General features: G+C 50.9%; 1 protein-coding gene across 2 annotated transcripts in view; it reads left to right on the forward strand.

Moving 5' to 3' along the window:
• The window catches only part of DOCK1 (dedicator of cytokinesis 1), a 437,923-nt gene that overhangs the window by 97,604 nt on the left and 319,622 nt on the right, over positions 1-20,697 (forward strand). For both annotated transcript variants that reach the window (XM_066240428.1, XM_066240429.1), the window contains exons 22-23: positions 4,809-4,943; positions 10,273-10,381. In XM_066240428.1, the coding sequence (XP_066096525.1) occupies positions 4,809-4,943; positions 10,273-10,381 (244 nt within the window). The remainder of the gene's footprint in view (positions 1-4,808; positions 4,944-10,272; positions 10,382-20,697) is intronic.

Below are 20,697 nucleotides of genomic sequence, written 5' to 3' on the forward strand. Positions count from 1 at the left end.
AAAATGTAGCCCCCTGCAAATGGTTTAAAACATTTTGTTCCATCAAAAAAAAAAAAAAAAGAAAGAAAAAAAGAAAAAAAAGCACTTGACATCATATAGCAGGGGTCTCCAAACTAAGGCCCACGGGATACATGCGGCCCCCTGAGGCCATTTACCCGGCCCCGCCGCACTTCTGGAAGGGGCACCTCTTTCCTTGGTGGTCAGTGAGAGGAGCATAGTTCCCATTGAAATACTGGTCAGTTTGTTGATTTAAATTTACTTGTTCTTTATTTTAAATATTGTATTTGTTCCCGTTTTGTTTTTTTACTTTAAAATAAGATATGTGCAGTGTGCATAGGGATTTTTTTCATAGTTTTTTTTTATAGTCCGGCCCTCCAACGGTCTGAGGGACAGTGAACTGGCCCCCTGTGTAAAAAGTTTGGGGACCCCTGTCATATAGGGTCCATTTATTATAAAACTTCCCAGCACACTGGAGCTGCCCAGGTTGCCTGCACCTGGGGCAGTTCCTTGCAGATGGTGGGGAGGCAGATCAGTGTCCCCATCCTGCCGTCGCCACGCAGACACAACCCGGGGCAGGTGTCGGAAGTGGCCTGCACGCTGCCCTGAATGTGGCGTGGCCTCCCGGTGCGGCCCTTTCCTGACCCTGCTCTGTTCTTGAAATGTGGTCAAAGAGCTTCTCCAGGTGGAGTTTGTGCCTAATTTCTGAGAACCAGAACGATGACTCCACATAGCACGCTGCCGTCCAGGTCCTGCGTGGGGCTCGCCCGCGGTGCCTTCGGGGAAGGAGTGCGCATGCGCAGCAGGCTGGGGGACGGGGCTGCAGCAGGAAGGGCGGGCGTTTTGGGGCCAGCCAGTGGCAGCGGCAGAGAGTCCCGTCTTCTCTTTCGGGGCCAGTGAAATTGAGTCGGGAATCAGTGCTCTCTCATTCAGTCTCTGTAATCTGCTGAAGTGGAAGGTCTCATTTTGGGAGATGCGTCTTGGTATCATGTTTTCAGAAACTAACGATGCTAATTTGAACCTGAGTGTTTCCACCTAGAAACACCAAAGGAGAGAGATCCTTGTGATGGCCTGGGATCAAACCAAATGGTGCCAGGAAATTGTGTCTGCACAGAAATTCTGGAGTGTCTCCCCTCCCCCTCTCGAAGGCCCAGGCTTGTCCATTGTCCTGGTAGTATTTTTTTTTTACCTCTTTGATAAAGGCTGAGACCTTTAAACCTTTCTTCAGAAAGACCCCCCAAGAGAAGAAATTAAAGATGACCATAGGCAATGGGCCCCAACTGTGATAGAGAGGCCCTCTGCCTAGGTCATTCTCGGGAGCTGGGGCCCCATCTGAGCGACCAGTGCTGGTCCAGGTGGGAAGGAAGGGCGGCATCTGCTTGGGAACCGTTCTTCCAGTAAAGCGAACAGACGCCTCCATTCTGTCCAGCGAACTGTCTTTCCCGGAGCTGGTTCCGGCTTCCCTCCCGCTGAACTGATGCTCTGTGTGGCCTGGATATCTGAGGTGTAGGGGGCTCCCATTGCTGCAGGACATTCTGTTGGGTCTCCCCTGTTCCAGTGGCTTTGTGTTTTTGTTGTTAAGTCTCCATCATGTGGAAAAAGCAGTTGACACAATCTAACATCCACTTATTATAAAACTTCTCAGCAAACTGGGATTGGAGGGGAACGTCTTCATTCTGACGACAACCTAAGTGTACAGCTCACCCTTAATACCGATTGGAAGCGTCTCCCCTAAGTTCCGGCACAAGGCGGGGTGTGTGTTCTCAAGTCTGCTGATTATCATACTGGAAGTCGAACAGTGAAGCAGGAGAAAAACAACTAAAAGTGTAACAGTCGGAAAGAAAGAAGTAAAGCTGTCTATATTTTCATGAGGTCATTGTGCACATATTTACAAAACCCTATGGGATCTCTTCGTGACAAGCTCCACCCTTCCCCCCGCCCCCCTGCAAAAAAACCACTAGAACTGGTAGGTAAACTTAGAATAGTTTAGGTCCAAAACTAATACAGAAAACTCTATTGTACATACGCAGATGATTGCGACGTGAAATGAAGAGTACAATATAATTTACTGTATTATAAACTAAGATTTTTGAACGCCTTGAATTACATTTAATGAATGATAGGTCAGACCTCCACCCTGACAATTACAAAACATTGCTGAAAGAAATTTTAAAAGAATTAAATCATTAGCCTGATCAGGCGGTGGTGCAGTGGACAGAGTGTTGGAGTGGGACACGGAGGACCCAGGTTTGAAACTCCAAGGTCACCAGCTTGAGCATAGGCTCATCTGATTTGAGCACAGCTCACCAGCTTGAGCCCAAGGTCACTGGCTTAAGCAAAGTGTCACTTGGTCTGCTGTTGCCCCCGGTCAAGGCACATATGAGAAAGCAGTCAATGAACAACTAAGGTGCTGCAACGAAGAATTCATGCTTCTCATCTCTCTCCCTTCCTGTCTGTCTGTCCCTCTCTCCGTCTCCGTCTCTGTCTCTGTCACACACACACACACAAAGAATTAAATAATTAGATAAAATATCACTCAAATATGTACTTTTCCCAAATTAATCTATAGTTTAACATAATCCCAGCCACCTCTGTGGTAGGCACACAGGTGGACCAAAGAATGACCTGGGAGAGAATGTGAATGGCAGAGCACCCCCCACACCTGCTGGTCTGTAGCTGCTGTTTCCTTTTTTTTTTTTTTTCTTCTGAAGCTGGAAACGGGGAGAGACAGTCAGACAGACTCCCACATGCGCCTGACCGGGATCCACCCTGCACGCCCACCAGGGGCGACGCTCTGCCCACCAGGGGGCGATGCTCTGCCCCTCCGGGGCGTCGCTCTGCGGCGACCAGAGCCACTCTAGTGCCTGGGGCAGAGGCCAAGGAGCCACCCCAGCGCCCGGGCCATCTTTGCTCCAATGGAGCCTTGGCTGCGGGAGGGGAAGAGAGAGACAGAGAGGAAGGAGGGGGTGGGGGGTGGAGAAGCAAATGGGCGCTTCTCCTGTGTGCCCTGGCTGGGAATCGAACCCGGGTCCCCCGCACACCAGGCCGACGCTCTACCGCTGAGCCAACCGGCCAGGGCCAGCTGTTTCCTTTAAAAAGAAAGAAACACCATAACTGGCCATTTTCCACGTCCATAGTGCTGCGGTGTGTCCCCCTCAGGCCCCCACCTTTTGTATTTAACTGTGCGTTATTGTGTGGGAAGGATGTATCGTAATTTATTTAACCAGTCCTCAAGTGGTGGACATTGGCATTGTTTATCTATTCCTACTCTTGTAGACACTGCTGCAATAAACATTCTTTAATATTTGTAACTGTTTCTGTAGAAGTTACAAGCGCAATTGCTGGTATGTAAGACTTTGAATAGTGTTATTTGCAGTAGATATTGCCATTTTATTGTCCAAATACGTTCTAGCTGTTAATCTGATCAGCAAAATTCCAGCTTCTCCACATGGTGCCTGACCACCTTATTTATCTGGATGTTTTAGGCAAACTATTTACTTCCTGTTATCTTAATGTGCATGTAATTATTTATTAATGACATCGATTTTTTTATGGATCTAGACTTTTCCTGTGATATACCAGGCCATAGCCTCTGAGACTCTAGTTTTTTGTTTGTTTGTTTTGTCTTTTTTTTTTTTTTAATTAAACTTCCTATATACTCTAGTGGCTTTAGCAGATTTACTACTGTTTGAAATTTCTGGTTAATTTAATTACAGAAGAGTAGACAATTTTTTTATGTTCCTTTACTTGTAATAGCGTTTTATTTTTAAACTATGAATTAAGTGCCTTATCTAATTTTTGAAGCTGTGAATTAAAATCAAACTTTCAGTATGTACCAACTGTCTCCACTTATGTAATGGTATGGAAGATTTAAAAATAATTCTGACCAATTTTGGTGTGTCATAAACTATATAAGCTTCTCTTATGTAAAAAGGTTTTACATGTTTTCATGTTAGGGAGTTACTGTTTTTAGATCATAATTTATAGAGACATAGACTCTTAAGAGAAGGATTATCATTATGCTTTTACAATTAAATGTGTGAAATCCTATTAGAAAGTGTGAAAAAACTTAACAAAATTTTTCCTGTGCTACCCATGTTATTCTCATATGTTGTTTATAGTCTTTTATATAAATGCTCTTAGAAAACTCATTAAAAAATTAAGACTGTTTCCTATTTGAAAAATTGGTTGTAAAATTTTTATTTTGAGTGTAAATAGTCTAGTTTTAGAAAATGGACTAGGGGTTGCTGAAGTGGCTTCCAGTAACAAATACTGCCTTACATAATGCCATTTAAAAAATTTTGGTAAAATTCACATAACGTAGAATGTTGTGCCAGTGTTTTGTAGTTACTGACCACGTTCAATTTAAGGTCTTTTTGCAAAGACTTTTTGTACCTCTCCTGGACTGTTAACAAAAATTTTTTGATCCGTTTATTTAACGTTGGGAAAGCTAGTGTACCTATCCAAATGGGGGTATGTTCACCTGTAAATTAGGGATCATAATACCCACTCCTTGCCTGACAGTGTTGTTGTGAGGAGTAAATCACATCTTACATTGAAATGCTCAGAAAAACCCCTACAATGAAGAAAGAACGTGCTCTCTACATAATGACTCAGCTCTCACCGTTCTGAGAGTTGTACGGGGTCCCTTGTCATCAGTTTACAATGCATTTTTTTACGGATGTGCCCATACCGACATGTGGAGACCACAGTGAACATCACAGCCCCCCGGGACTGTATTTCTGTCCCGGTTAGCAACCGAGCTGTTGTGATTTCCAGAGCTGACTCCCTCGTGTTTCTGTTACGGACAGGAAGCTGACGAAGGTGCTGCGAAACTACGTGGACAACGCCGAGAAGCCCGGCATCAATGAACAGCTGTATAGAGCCATGAAGGCCTTGGAGTACATCTTCAAGTTCATCGTGCGCTCCCGGGTGCTGTTCAACCAGTGGGTACCGCCTGGGGCAGGCTCTCCTGGAGGCTTCTGGGAAATCCTTCTTTCTTTTCTCCCACCCCCTTCCTCTTTCCTTTTTTCTTGCTCTTCCTCTCCTCTTTGTCCTTCCTTTCTTCGGTTTCCGTAATAATGGAACCGGGACAGTTTGCTCTACGGGGGTGAGGTTGCCCCCTTCTGCTGTGACAGGCAGTGAGATGCACACAGAGGAGCCAGCCCTGTTCCCAGGTTCGAGTCGTGGACATTTCCACGTGGACAGTGAGTTCCACACTGTCCCCTGCAAGTACTGACAATGCCTCAAATGTAGCACAGGGTGTATATCGAGGGTCCTGACCTCCTTCTCAGTACATATGTGTTTATATAACAAATAGCTCCAAGAGAACTAAGAGAATTAAACAAGGCACAAGGAAAAGCCAAACCACATCAAGTTGCCTCTCTCGGGAAGACGGTAGGGCTTCCTTCCTTTCTCTTCTTCAGCCTCAATAATGTTTTATCTCCAGAGGGAGATTCCCACACAGGAAACAGCTGTCGAGTGGACATTCCATTGCTTTTGCTTAGTGACGTTTCACGTGCCATCTGAGTGAATTTTGTGAATGGTGTGTGAACTCAATAGAACGAGTGAGTACGTTTAGGACTTCACTGCGTTACAGAGGATGCTGATACATTTTGGTCTAGATTATCTGTTGGATTCAGAGCTATGTTACAACCAGAGAACTTTCAGTCGGCCCCCGAGGGGATCAGAAAGGGGGCAGAGAGGATGTTGGAAATGGCTCACGGTGCTTGTGTCTCTGGAGGGTGTGGCTTTGGGTGACCACATGGGGGTGGTGCCATGCGTGTTGGTTCATTGAGGTTGATGTTTTTGTTGTGAGTTCTAAACACAGAGGGAGAGAGTTCATGAACCAGTGTCCCTCAGAATTAGGGGACACATGTCACCGCTCCCAAGCACGGCACTCCGGAAACAGGGACCTGAGTCAGTGTGGACGTACATTCATTCGTCCCTGCCTGCTTCCTCTTCATGTTGCTGTTTGCCGGAGGGAGTTGTCTGTTTGCCCGCTTTCTAGTCAGTGTGGTCCGCCCATTCCAGGAGGGCCCAGGGAAGACGGGAGGTACTCAGAATCCAATGTCGTGGGCTCCATCGTGCACATAAAGCCAAAGGAACACGGTCTCTGCTTGTGTGGGGCACCATTGATCGGACGACAAGGCCAAAGGCTTTTCTTAGTGTCCTGTTGTTTTCCTCCCTGCTCCCCCCCCCCAATTTCAGTGGTTTTTCACCTGGGATCTTCAAAGATGTTACTTTTTGATGCCATGGTGTTTCTACTTCGTATAGGCTGCTTGAAGGGAGGGCAGCCCTGTGCCCTGCACCAGGGTTCTCATTTTCTTGACCGCGACACGTGTATTATTACCTGTCAAGAAACCCAACTGGGCTCACAGCTAGAATTCACAAGTGGTTTGTTTTGTTTTTTCCCTTTCTTTGCTGTTGGAATAAACTTTGGAAGTCTATTTTCTTCCTTCTTCTTTCAAAAACGGTCTGCTGTATTTTCATATAGGGTAGGAGCTCGTAAAATCCCAGGGTCATTTGACGGTTCAGCATTCTTCTAGAGAGCAAAGAGGTGATGCTTTGGACACGAAGGTGAGGAAGCCCACCCTCGCTATATACCTGGTGTTTAGTTCCGAAAGCTCATCTTGGTTTGAAACGAGAACAGCCTTTTACAAACTCCGGCGGAAGATACTTGGTTCCCGGTAAAACCAGGAAAGATTCCCAACAGCCAGGGGTGCTTCTAGCCAGATTCCGTTTGCCCGTGTTTTCTGCGTGGGCGGATTACATTAACTAGAAAGCCGGCACACAGACACCTCCTGATCAAACCTTCTGAATCAAATGACTGAGCTCGTTATCACTGTGTTCCCCTTTCTGTCTTGGGTGCCATTGTGAAGTGTCTGCACCTGTCATCTGGTGTTAGGCTTTGTGCATAAGTAGTTATTGATCATGAATAAATTGTCAGAGACCTGTCATTTTCCTGCCATTTCCTGGGTATGGGAGGGGGGAGGCGGGTTATAGACCAAGGTCTTGTCATGCCTTGTTAATGCATACACACCACGTTAAGTGAAGCAAGGAATGGTGACTGGGTGCTAATTCACCTATCGACGCACTGATCTCCTCCGGCTTCCTCTCCTTCCTTCCACCTCAAGGTGGGTCCAGTCAGGGACTGCTTGCTTTCTTTGATGAAGTCAGAGGCGCAAGTCTGGAGACCCGCCTTCCGTCACAGAAAGCTGCTTCAGACCGCCTGTATTTCATCCTAGTGTTTGGAGAGTGTTTCCACTTAATGGAGAATTCTAGATGGGCCTCACTTTCTTCCTCCAGATGGGGTTCCGCCCTCTCCTGGTCTCCGTCATTTCTGGTGGGAAGTCGACCCGCAGAGGTACTGTGGCTTCTTTGAAGGGAGTGGTGTGTTTTCCTTTCCTCAGGCTGCTCTTACAGCTTTTCTCTTTTTTCTGTGGTTATTAGCAATTTTCCAATGGATTGCATAGAGGTCCTCCACTCGTGACTTACCTGCTGTTACCACGCCGCTTCTGCTCGGGTGGCTGGCACGGCCCTTGGAGCTGTTGCGTTGTCAGGAGACCTCCGGGTTCTGGATTTTCGGGAAAGATGTCAAGGACGAACCAGAGTGAGGACAAAGCAAGTTTTTTATCTGAGTGGAGAAAAAGAAAGGACAGGGCTCGGGCACCCCCGGGAAAGCAGAGAAAAGTAGCCCTCGCCGGTGAGCTCAGTTGATTAGCACATCGTTCTGAAGCGTCGAGGTTGCCAGTTTGATCAGGGCACATGCAGAGGCAGATCGATGTTCCTGTCTCTCTGTCTCCCTTCCTTTCTCGCTAAAATCAATCAATTAAGAAAAAAAAAAATTGACAAAAGAAGGGAAAAGTATGCATCTGAGTGCGTGTGGTCAGGTAGGTCTGGGGGTTTCAGGGGTATCCAAGGGTGGGGGGGAGGTCGCCCAGCTGTGTGGCACCGAGTTCTGACTCTGCCCTCTGGTGGGGAGGGGTGTCTTCTTCTTAATGGGGTCCAGTCCAGAAGTGTCATGGCATGACAGTTTTTTATTGTAATGTTGGTATGAGGAGCTTTGGGGTCTTCTCTGGTTCGTTTCACCTCCGTCTTGGGTTAAGTCTGGCTCTAAAACAGGTTTGTGGTTTCTGGCTTGCTGCTGCCTGTCTCCCTGACTAAGGTGCTTTATACCAGCTGCTCTCTGGCGTCCTGGGTGCCAGAGGACCAACCAGCTGGCTGTTCACTGCTCGGCCATCTGCCTCAGTTTCCCCATTGCACGTTGCCAGGGAGTGTCTTGCTTTCTTACTGACTGGACTCGCTGTGCTGGACTGTCCGAGCTTCTCGAACTTTGGACCGGTGTCTTCTATTAACACGGGAAAATCATGGCCGTTATGTGTAGGTTAGATCTCATCGCTGCGCCCGGTGCGTCTCTCACATGCAGTGTCTTCCAGCTCTTTGCCTGTTTAATTTCCCATTGATTGTCTTCCGTTTCCGTGATTCCGTCTTTTGTTCTGTCTGATGTAAATTTAACCTATATCACGAATTTTTCATTTTAGATGTTATGCTTTTTTAGTTTTAGAATTTTCATTTGATTTTTTTTCTCTACTAACATTTTTCATTTGGCTTCTATTCCCTCCATCTTTCCCTTTCTCTACCATTTCCTCTTGATTTTAAAACACAATAATTGTATTTATTAGACATTCTTGTCCGCCCACCCCAGTATCTTGATCACCTGTGGGCCTGTTTCTATTGGCTTTCTTCCCTCTCCAGTGGGGCCGTTGGTGCGGTTCTCTGCTGTGCTGAGTGATTTTTGCTGACATGCAGGGCTGGGCATGAGTAAAAGGGCAGAAGCTGCAGGTGACGTGCCCTCTTCTCAGAGACGATTCACCCACCCCCCTGCTCCTTTTAGGCGGAGGACCTGGGCTGAGCCCTCTCCTCCCCAGAGGCTGTGCTGAGTCAGGCTGCCTGTGGCCTCCGTCCACCTCCGTCTGCCCTGGTTGGCCCCTGCTTCTCTGGGGTTTTCAACAGTGACTGGGCACTGGTATCTGGGGCCCCTTTTCTGGTATCTTCCAAACGCTTTTCATTATCTCTGGAGACTGGCAATCACTCCACTCTGCTTGACAGAGGCTTTCATTTGGGGGATCAAGTCTCCTAACCCCTAGGGTGGTAGGAATTGGCGAATGTCCTGAGACGGCAGCGTGAGTGCCTGTTCCGAAGGGTTCGCCTCCCTGTGCCCAGCACCTCTCCCTGCCACCTGGAGGCGGGAGTTCAGGACCCCGCCCTGGTCACGGCTCTGTGCGCCCTTGAAACCGACCCCTGTCTGGAAAACCCTTTGCAGAACAGATGCACCACGTGGCAGTTTCCCGTGTCAGGCAGAATTTGTTGCTTTGCAGTGGAACTCATTTAAATATAAGATTACCTCTAGGGTAATTAATTATCACTTAGTTTACCAAATTTTCTGTTGTACACAAGTTTACAGGGATGGTATACTTTTTAATGAGGCAGAAAAAACTTGTCGATATTAATAAAATGTCTTGAGTTGCTACATTTAAAAATGCAGATGCGTTGCTTCTTAGTCACACAGCCGCTTGGATAAATAATGTGCAGATGAGACTCATTTACAGTTGGCAACACATATTTGCATGCATGTAACCAATGCATAGCTTTATCATTTATTGTGTAAGCTCCACCTCTTGAAAGTTTTCCCATCGGCACCGATTCTATGCTGAATAGATTCATATGCTATCATTTCTTCAAACACAGTAATTTTAAATTTACTATTCTGATATTTTCAAGTGGTTGTAAGGTGATGTAAAATGTAGGCAAGTAAGTGTCTTCATGACTCAATTGTGTGATAATAACAGGTTTAAACATCCTGGCAGGAAATACACCAGAAATATTAATGATATCGTTTCATTAGGGTAGAATTGAAGCTCAATTTCTCTATCCTTCCTTCCTCTCGCCCTTTCTTTCTTTTTATGTCCTTCCCTCCCTTTTCCAGCTGTTTCTGTGTTCTTCAGAGTTTAAAGTGTCTTATGTTATGATGAGAAAAGTAATACATAGTATGATTAAAAATCTGCTTCTTGGAGGTGAAGGCATTTATCCATAGCCAGGTGGTCCAGAAAAGTCTGATTTCCGAGTCACCCCCCATCCATGTTTCAGGGGTGTTGAGAGCGTTCACTCAAATTGTAACGTGTCACTCAAGCAGCCCCTGTCACGGCTGTGGCCGCGGGGGCCCACGGTGGCGAGGCTTGAGGCCGGCCCACAGAGCGCTGTGTTCCTTTGCAGACTCTACGAGGACAAGGGCGAGGCCGACTTCATGGAGTCCCTGCTGCAGCTGTTCCGGTCCATCAGCACCATGATGAGCAGTGTGTCGGACCAGACCGTCAGGGTGAAGGTAAGCCCTTGTTGGCCGCCACGGCCACACTCGAGGCCGACTGTGCGCTGCAGGGCCCCCTGCCGGCTGGGAGAAGCCCGCTGCACGTCCTACGTCCTGCGGTGCCTAGCCGGGGGCGGAAGGCCCAGCGCTGGTGTTTGGTGAACGTGACCGTGCTTCTGGTGTGTTCCTCCCTCTGCACATTCTGACCCTGCTGTGTCTTCGCCTCGGCAAGGAGAGGTTCTGGATTCATTTCACGTGGGTACGGGGAAGCTGATGTGAACTGCGTGGTCAGGGAGCTCAGTGTCTGGGCAGATGTAGGGGACTGGGCGTGCAGGCGCCCCGGGCGTCTGTCAGACCTCAGGCAACACCCAGCCTTCGTCCTCAGTGCATCGCACACCTGCGCAGAGGAGCGAGGGATCCGCGTTCCGTGTCCTGCCGTTCTTACCACCTGTGATGACCTGCTTTCGCCCTGTGGCCCTTGGGGAGAAAGACGCCTTTATCTCCCATGGTCCTGGTGCGGAGGTGTCAGGACGCCCCCAGAGCAGCCGCAGGACCTGCAGACTCTCAGGTGCCCCTGTTCTGGTATTTCTATGGGGAAGACACCCTGAGACGGAGCCGGGCTGTGCGCGGCGGCCCCTGCTTATTCTGTCAAAGAAGAATCTCCTTGGTCAGAGTGACTCCTTCAGGCTCTCCCTCAGCTGCTCACCCACCCGCCTCCGTTCTTACCGCCCCTTTTAATGGGCCTTTAATGTCATTTCGGAAACATCTTTCTGGCTCTTGTCTCCAAAGGGTTTTAGGAAAGTGATTTTCCAGCTTGAGAGCTCGCGGTCTGGTTTGGAAATCCTGCTCAGTCAGAGGCGCCTCGGGGCTGCCGTGACCGGGGAACCAGGGCACCTAAACGTGCAGAAGGTCCCGCCAGCCCGTCATCTCCGAGGGGCGCGGCTGGCTGGCTGGCAGGGCCGTTCCTTTCTTCAGCATCATGTCCCCGTCTTTGTGTGGCTTTGTTGTAAAAACTGGTGATCTGTGGACAGAGCACATGCACGTTTTTGGTTCAGGATCTTGGCAACGTGCTGTTGCCCAAAGCCGCCTATTTGTCCCAAGGTTAAAATTAGCAACGTGCCCAGTGCCTTTACTACCAAACCCTGCGGCATGTTAGGCTAAGGGACGTGGGGAGTGGTAAGAATAGGTAAAAATTACAGGGATGTTTTGAGCCCGGAGGTAATCTTAGATTTTTTTTTTTTGTACTTTTTTTTTTTTTTTTTTTCATTTTTCTGAAGCTGGAAACAGGGAGAGACAGTCAGACAGACTCCCGCATGCGCCCGACCGGGATCCACCCGACACACCCACCAGGGGTGACGCTCTGCCCACCAGGGGGCGATGCTCTGCCCATCCTGGGCATCGCCATGTTGCGATCAGAGCCATTCTAGCGCCTGAGGCAGAGGCCAAGGAGCCATCCCCAGCGCCCGGGCCATCTTTGCTCCAATGGAGCCTTGGCTGCGGGAGGGGAAGAGAGAGACAGAGAGGAAAGCACGGCGGAGGGGTAGAGAAGCAAATGGGCGCTTCTCCTGTGTGCCCTGGCTGGGAATCGAACCCGGGTCCTCTGCATGCTAGGCTGACACTCTACCGCTGAGCCAACCGGCCAGGGCTTTTTTTTGTACTTTTCTGAAGCTGGAAACGGGGAGACAGTCAGACAGACTCCCGCACGCGCCTGACCAGGATCCACCCGGCACGTCCACCAGGAGGCGATGCTCTGCCCATCCGGGGCGTCGTTCTATTGCGACCAGAGCCACTCTAGTGCCTGAGGCAGAGGCCACGGAGCCATCCCCAGTGCCCGGGCCATCTTTGCTCCAATGGAGCCTTGGCTGCGGGAGGGGAAGAGAGAGACAGAGAGGAAGGAGAGGGGGAGGGGTGGAGAAGCAGATGGGCGCTTCTCCTGTGTGCCCTGGCCGGGAATCGAACCCGGGACTTCTGCACGCCAGGCCGACGCTTTACCACTGAGCCAACCGGCTAGGGCGTAATCTTAGATTTCTAGATATATTCTTACGTTATGGAAGGTGACTGAGCGTGGGCTTGGGTCTGCCTCCCTCCCGCATGTGAAAGCATCTGGTAGGGGGGGCGGATTATTGTAAGACACGAGTGACCTCGGTGACATTCCAGTCTTGACGGGAGCCCCACATCTGCAACCCGGGTGAGGGAGATTTATTTGAAACGTTGTCCCCTCGCTGCTGCTCACTTTGTATTTTGTTCCTTTGCAATCCGAGTCCTCCCAGCCTCCGAGATGAAGGACTCCCATCATGGGTCCCTAGCTTTTGTGTTGCTTTCACCCTTTAAGTTTTACTCTGTTGGAAGAAGACACAATTGTGAATCGTCTTGCTTAGAACAGTGGTCCCCAACCTCCAGGCTGAGGACCGGTACCAGTTCGTGGGCCATTTGGTACCTATCCTCAGAGAAAGAATAAATAACTTACATAATTTCTGTTTTATTTATATTTAAGTCTGAACAATGTTTTATTTTTTAAAAATGACCAGATTTCCTCTGTTATATCTGTCTAAGACTCACTCTTGACACTTATCTCGGTCACGTGATACATTTATCCGTCCCACCCTAAAGGCCAGTCCGTGAAAATATTTTCTGACATTAAACCAGTCCGTGGCCAAAAAAAGGTTGGGGACCACTGGCTTAGAAGACGAAGAAAAGCCCTGCATTTCTTAGGGTTAAATTTGTCTCCGGAGGGTGTCCCTTGTTGGCTGTTGTGATGTTTGAGACGACCCGTGTGGCCTCCTTTGTGACTCAGAGGTCAGCATGCTCTCTGACACTCTTGGCTGTCCTTGGGTGACCTCTGGGGGTTGGGAGGAGGGTCCGGTGGCTGCTGTGTCCCCTGCAGTCACCTTCTTGGAACGGAAACCGCACCTCACATCCACCTCGCAGGTGTGACTCGGCTACCCTGGTTTCTGTCTTCACAAAGGGCGGGGCAGGAGGACTTCTAGCGAATGAATCACCTGCAGCACAAAGGAACTCAAACTCGGCATTCACTGCGAGTTTTCAACATGGCTGCTTTCCGTGCAACTCAGTGACAGCACGTTTTAACCAGAGGCATTTCATTTAAGTGAGAGGACACCCAGTGGGAGAACACAGGGATGCGTCATTGTTTAGTGGTTGGGGACCCCACGGTGCATGCGTGGGCAGCGCCGCCCTCGCTCAGCTGGAATGGAGCGCAGTGTCATTGAAGCCTCGGACAGCGTGTTCCGGAGTCTTTCCCCGCAGCTCCCTGAGCAGGGCTGCCCTGTGGGGCGGCGTCCTGGGATGTCGGGGGGCTGGGCGCATACTCACCGTCTTCATCCGTGGACCACAGCTCGGGCGCGGCCGCTGTCCGGCTGTAAAGGCAGGAGCGTGTTTCCCGGCAGGGCTTCCAGTCTACGTGGGTGTGTCCCGTGTTCCTGCAGAAAGCGAGGACAGGACTTGGACTCTAATCCAAAAGCACTGGGCGTGTCCAGAGGAGAAGTAAAGGGAGTTAGAAGGGGCTGGTCCTGAAGGCTTATTGGGGTCAAGATCTGGGGGACGGCCCAACTGGGTGGGCAGCAGGTGGTCCTGTGTCTGGACCGCTCCTCTCTTGCGGAGTTAGATTGGGGGTATTCCGGGGCTTTGCGGCCAAAGTGATCATAGGCAGAGTTTTCACTGGATTCCACAAATGTTACTACTACCAACTGTGGGGCGATGCTGGGTCACACTGTTCTGGGACTTAAAATGGAGTCTCCTGTTCTGTCTGGGACAGAGAGTTCCAGAACTTTCTGTAGAGGGAAACTGACCAGTAGGAGACAGATTCTTGGTGGGTGTGTTGTTGCTGTTGTTGTGTGTGTTCTCACCTGTGTTCCATGTGACGCCCTTTGACATTTTTTGTTCTAATAATCCTTCGGTCCATTCTGAACAAATGTATTTCACTAAAAAAAATATGCAGGTTTGCAGGCACTGAATTGATTGCCTGCACGGCTAATGTGTCTCCACCCACGTGTGAAAACCAGTGGTCTTGACTATTCTTCAGCTTTCTTCCACCGTTTTCTGCTGTGCAGCTTACGGTGGGAACATGATTAGTTTTCCGTGCCTCTCCCCTTGTTGTGCAAAGCTGCAGCCCCCTGGGGCTTGGCGGGCTTCCCTGCGGGCATGCCGATTGGACTGCAGTGCGGATTAATTGAATTTGAGATCCCCTTCAAACTGAGGTTGGCCCCCAGATGGTGAGGATTTGGCTTCCTTCTGGGGGCCTGTCCTTGGGGTGCAGGCTCTCGTGGTGCCATCCTGGTCTTGGTCTCCCCGGAAGTCATTGTTTTGGAAATCAGCTGCATTGTACCCACAACGCATACAGCGGTTGGGTTGGTTTGGCCCACCAAGTACAGTTTTTATTCCCTTAGAAATCATACCCTGACTTGGAATGAATTATACTTACTTGCCTTATATCATCTGAGGTGTTGCCTCTCACCCATTGTAAGCTTAGGGTTTTATTTTTTATTTTTTATTGTTGTTTTCTTTTTTTGTCCTCTGTAAAAACTGAATGTATTAGAGGTGATGGCAACTAAGGACCAGAAATGATACAATGGTTTCCTTGCAGGGGAGGGAGTCAGGTCTCCCAGGTAAGGGTGGGTCAGAGGAGGGCCTCCCGGAGAGCAGCTCCGCCCCCACCCCTGCCCCTTCCCCCGCCCCCGCCCCCGCCCCCCACCCCCTCCCTGGCCTGTGGTCCTCTCTCCGGGGCACACTGGGGATTCCTGTGGGTGGTGAGGGCTAGCGGGGCCCTGGAACAAAGCAGGCATTGAATGTGTGATTGACCTTCAGTTTTAAATGTGACATGAGAGCTTGTTAGAAAACGGCAACAACCCAACAACTTAAGAAAAATGAAGAATTCCTTGTCCTCTCATGTCCCCGAGATCACGCGGTTAGCAATTTGTCTTTGTACGTGTGTGGGCTTTTCCTCCTTAGCGTGGGCTCTGCACGTGGATACATGACAACATGGTGCTGACACAATTACGTGTGCATGTATGTGTGTGTCTATGCATACTTCCAGACTTTTGCTTTCTACACATATTTTCCCACGTCCTTCAGCATTTTTCTTTTACTTTTTTTTTTTTTAGCGAGAGAGAGAGAGAGAGAGAGAGAGAGAGAGAGAGAGAGAGCGCACGCCAGACAGGAAGGGAGAGAGATGAGAAGCATCAGTTCTTTGTTGCGGCACCTTAGTTGTTCATTGATTGCTTTTTCATATGAGCCTTGACAGCAGAGTGAGTGACCCCTTGCTCAAGCCAGCAACCTTGCGTTTTAAGCCAGTGACCTTGGGCTTCAAGCTAACGACCTTTGGGCTCAAGCCAGCGACCATGGGGTCATGTCTGTGATCCCACGCTCAAGCCAGTGACCTCGTGTTCAAGCTGGTGAGTCTGTGCTCATGCTGGTGACCTCGGGGTTTCGAACCTGGGTCCTCTGCATCCTAGTCCTACACTCTATCCACTGTGCCACCGCCTGGTCAGGCTTTCAGCATTTTTCAAGAACGTATTTTTGAAGGGCACACGTTACCTCGTGGTTGTATCGTACCTTGTTTAAGAAACTGTCTGTTTCGGGGCACAGAGGTGGTTTCTTCATTTCCGTCAGCCTCCCTGGCTGCCCCCTGCCTGTGTGGCAGCGACCTCAGTCCACCCGGGTCGCTGTCGGGCACCAGATCCCCAGGCACTCTGCGGTCCTGTGAAAGTCATGACCGGAGCTGTTAGGGACCCCCCACCTGCTCCCCCGGGTCACAGCTCCATGCGCCTTTCCCCCGGGTGCTGGATGCTGTGTTCAGTGCCCTCACCTGACCTCCGTTTTTCACGGAGCCCTGGTCCCACTCACTCCACACTCTGGGGGACTGACTGACTCGCTCGCAGCCGCATGTGGCGGGGGAGCCGTTCCGCCCTCAGCAGCCATCGATCTGCTTACATAACCTCGGCTTCTGCTGGCATGGGACCAGGGGCCGAGTCAAGTGAGGAGACGAGAGCTTTGCCGCGGTCACTGCCTTCAGCTGGCACCTCCCGGGCACTGAAGGAACCAACGGGAGGGGGGGCACTGGGACCGTCATATGCCAGCACGCAGTTTAAAGAAACTGGGAAGCCTTTTAGCCCGAAGGAGCAGGCAGTGAAGGATGTGCTTCTCCCTCTCTTCCCTCCCTCCCTCCCTTCCTCCCTCCATCCATCCCTCCTTCTCTCCCTTCCTCCCTCCCTCCCTCCCTCCCTCCTTTCCTTCCTTCCTTTTCCTTCCTTCCTTCCTTCCTTCCTTCCTTCCTTCCTTCCTTCCTTCCTCCTTCCCTCCCTCCCTCCCTCCCTCCCTCCCTCCCTCCTTCTCTCCCTCCTTCTCTCCCTCCTTCTCTCCCTCCCTCCCTCTCTTCCTCTCTCCCTTCCTCCTTCCCTCCCTCCCTCCCTCCCTCCCTCCTTTCCTTCCTTCCTTTTCCTTCCTTCCTCCTTCCCTCCCTCCCTCCCTCTCTTCCTCTCTCCCTTCCTCCTTCCCTTTCTCCCTTTCTCCCTCCCTCTCTTCCTCTCTCCCTTCCTCCTTCCCTCCCTCCCTCCTTCCCTCCCTTCCTTCCTTTTCCTTCCTTTCTTCCTTCCTCCTTCTCTCCCTTCCTCCCTCCCTCCTTCCCTCCCTCCCTCTCTTCCTCTCTCCCTTCCTCCTTCCCTTTCTCCCTCCCTCCCTTTTCTCTCTCCCTCCTTCTTTTCTGAGGGTTATGTTGTGCTGTGTTAATTGATTCAGGAGTGACATTGACTCCAGCCAGGGCTTTGCTTACAAGTTCTACACCGTGCGAGCAGACAAGGATGAGATGGTTGGGTTGGCAACCTTCCAGGTCGTATTATCTGTGTGCAGGGATCACTGGCCCACCCAGAATATCTGAGAACTGAGAGGCGGTCTCCTCGGGAGAAGCCAGCCATTAAGGGACTGGCTGCACTTGATTGAGAACCGGCAGAGGCCCAGTCTCTGGAGCTCTCTGCCCACCCAGAGAGGAGAGGGCCAGCCCGGACTTCAGGAAGCGAGGGGACTGAGCCAAGCTTGGAAGGGGCGTTCGTCGCCCGGGAGTCCTGTAACAACCAGGGCAGCTGTGTACAGATGTGCCTTCCCTCTCAGCTCCTCTGGGTGCTTGTCCCGGCCAGCTAGGGGCTGCTGTCATGGAATATCACACACTGGGGGGCTTAGAAACAACAGACCTTCATTTATCAATAGTCTTGGGTGGTGCGAGTCCAAGGTCAGGGGGCCAGCAAGGCGGGGTTCTGCTGAGGACCATGTCTGGGCTGCAGCTGGCCGACTTCTCATGTCAGCCTCCCATGGCAGAGAGCAGACGGGGTACGATGCCTTGTGGTCCTTAGAAGGGCGTGAGAGCCCCAACCCCATGGCCTCGTCTGATCGTTTCTTCCCGACGGCCCCACCTCCCGATACCATCACAGTGGGCTGTCGGGATTCAACATATGAGTTCTGGGGAACACAAACATTTACCTTATTCCCCATGTATAAGACGCACCATTTTCAGAAAAATTCAGGGTCTAAAAACTGGGTGCGTCTCATAAAGCGGTTGTGGCATTTCAAATGCCATTGATGGAACTGAGGACGAGGCCATCTAGGAAGACAGTGATTCGTCATCAGACACAGACGAGGACAAGCTCATTGATGGGAGTTTTGACAGTGATGAGGAGTTGTATGAATTTGCTGATGAATAAAACTTGAGTTCAATAACTTTATGTAATACATTTTTTTTTTCAAATTTCGGACCCCCAAATTAAGGAGCGTCTTCTACATGGGGCAATATGGTTAGTGCACTGAAGAAAGAATCTGTTCGGGGCCTTTCTCCTTGTTTCTGCTGGTGGCCAGCAGTCCTTGGCTGATGGAGACATCACTCCTGTCTCCATCTCCATCTTCTCCTGGTGTTCTTTCTTTAACTTGATGGCATCTTCAGAGACCCTGGTTCCACATTAGAACATGCCCCAAGGTGCCAGAGGTGAGGACTTGAGCATAGCTTCTTCTGAGACACAGTTCAACCTGCCATAGAAGTCAATGTGGATATCGACATGGATGTCCAAGGAGTCCAGGCCAGTGGTGAAGGGGGGCTGGAGGGGCAGCAGGACCTGGTCCAGGGGCCCCCAGGGAGCTGGGCCCACGAGGAGCTGCAGGCCCATACGTCTCGCACTGCACTGTGGGTGCAGGTCACGCCAGAGGGTCCGGAGCATCTGGAGTAGTTTGGGGTTCGAGGGAGAGCTCAAGGAGGGAGTTAGGTCAAGAAAGCAGGAGGTGGGGGGAAGTCCCAGGCAGAGGCAGTAGACAGGAGTGTGTTGGTGGTCTCAGGGGTTACCAGACCAGTGGCTGTGGCCGGAGAGTGGGCTCTGAGCAAGCAGGGAGGGGGATAGGAGGGAGAGGCAGGCCTGGGCTCACCGTACAGAGCCCTGGGGGCCTGCTCAGAGTCTGCAGAAGCCACTGGGGAGAACATGGTCAGATCAGAGTTGGCTTTTCCGTGGGTCGTTTTGGCTGCTGTCTGCAGGATGCAGGGGGAGGGGGAGAGAGGAAGCCGTGGGGTGAAAGGCTGTCCAGGAATCCAGGTGAGAGGCCATGGCCTTGGGCTAGAGCGGAGTTCTCCACCTTGGCACTGTTGACATTCTTGGTTGGGGGGCTGTCTTGTGCACTGTATGGTGTTTAGCGGAACCCCTGCTCTCTACAACCCTCATACTGTCCTTAGTATGACAGCCAGTGCTGTCTCCAGATGTTGCCAGGTGTCACTGCGGTGGAACGCCAAGCCTGCCCAGCTGAGGACCAGTGGGAGGTGGGGTTGGGCTGGTAGAGTGTTGAGGAGACAGGCTAGGCTGTGAGGCCTGCAGGCTGCGGTGGTCTGTGTGGGCGGTGAGTGTCAGCATCACCTCCCTAATCTTCGGCGTAAGCACCTCCACGTGGAGACGTCCTAAGAAATGGGCGAAGATGGTAGACCCTGCAGACTTTGAGGGTGGGCGTCTCCCGAGACCAGCTCCACGTTCTCTGCGCCTGGGAACCACTGTCAGAGCTGCCTCGGTCCTCCTCGGAGATCCTGACCCTCCGCTGCAGGGTGTGGCATGTCCTTACTGCCCCCGGGCCACACGTGCTGGACATCCTCTCCCTGAGTGTCCACCTGCCATTTCTAACCACGTGGCCATTCTCTTTGGACCAAGTCCTCATTTTCTTACTGTCTTTGGGCAGTGTCCAGTGTCTTCCCCCTCATCTGATGTCCGGCTAGTGCTGCCGCTGGCTGCGGGCTGCTGGTGTCGGGGTGGATGCTCGCCACCGTGGGGCGCTCGGTGACATCATTCAGCAGAGGCAGTAAGCAAACGCAGACTCGCCGTGGTGGAGAGGACGGACCTGCAGCCTTGTCCAGATGGACGGTGCAGCTGGGATAACCCTAATCCTGGTGGGTGTGCCACCCTCTCTCTCCTCAAAGCCCTTGCTGGCTGGTTATCTCTTGTGATCCTGCCCGCGCCACCCTGGTGTCTGTTCAAAGTAATAACGGAAAAAGCTTTTTGAGGGGACAGGCTGAAAACATGATCAGTTAACAGTCTGTGCATTTTAGTGGCTGAGACTGATGGCAGCGTGTGTGCCCCATGTCCTCTGGCTTTTTTCTGGGGTCTTTAAATTGCAGCTGCCCGTAGAGCCCCTTCAGAAAGATTTCTTTCTAGGAATGATAAGGGGGTTTCCAAGGGCCTCAAACAGCCCGGTCTGTCCAAATAGGCTCTTCTCGTGTGAGCTGGGCACGGGGTGGGCAAAGGGTTCCCTGCACCTGCCTTGTGTGTATTTGTATGTGCACTGTCTGCCACTGTTTGTAATGGATTCTTTGCGTATTTTGAGTTTCTGCGGACTGTGGCCTCTTGCTTGTGAATTGTGTAAGCCTCTAATGACATCCCAGTACACGGGGAGAGATTTTCTTTTGTGGACAAGAAGACTCAGTACTGTGAAGGTGTCAGTTCTTCGCAGTTTAAGTTGTACATTCAAGGACGTGGGCGTCAAAATCCTAGCAAGTCACCTGATTGGGAGGTGGGCGACCTGGAAGCCTCAGCACAGTGTCAGAGGGGATCAGAGCCCGCAGACCGGCACCACTTGATGTCGGGTCTTGCTGTAAAGCTGCAGTAATCTGATTGCCTAAACCCAACCCACATTCAGTTCAGAAAGGGCACGAATGGACTCACGGAGGTGGGGCGTCCAGGGCCATTAGGTAGGCTTGACTGTGTCCAGGGGTCTGAGCGTAGCCTCACTCCTTGGCCAGTTTCTTCTCTCTGTTGGGAGGGAAGGTGGCCACCAGTCATCAGAGGCTTGCTGTCTCCTTCCTGTTTGTA

This window comes from Saccopteryx bilineata, chromosome 7, assembly GCF_036850765.1.
Source record: "Saccopteryx bilineata isolate mSacBil1 chromosome 7, mSacBil1_pri_phased_curated, whole genome shotgun sequence".
In the NCBI taxonomy this organism is placed as follows: Eukaryota; Metazoa; Chordata; class Mammalia; order Chiroptera; family Emballonuridae; genus Saccopteryx; species Saccopteryx bilineata.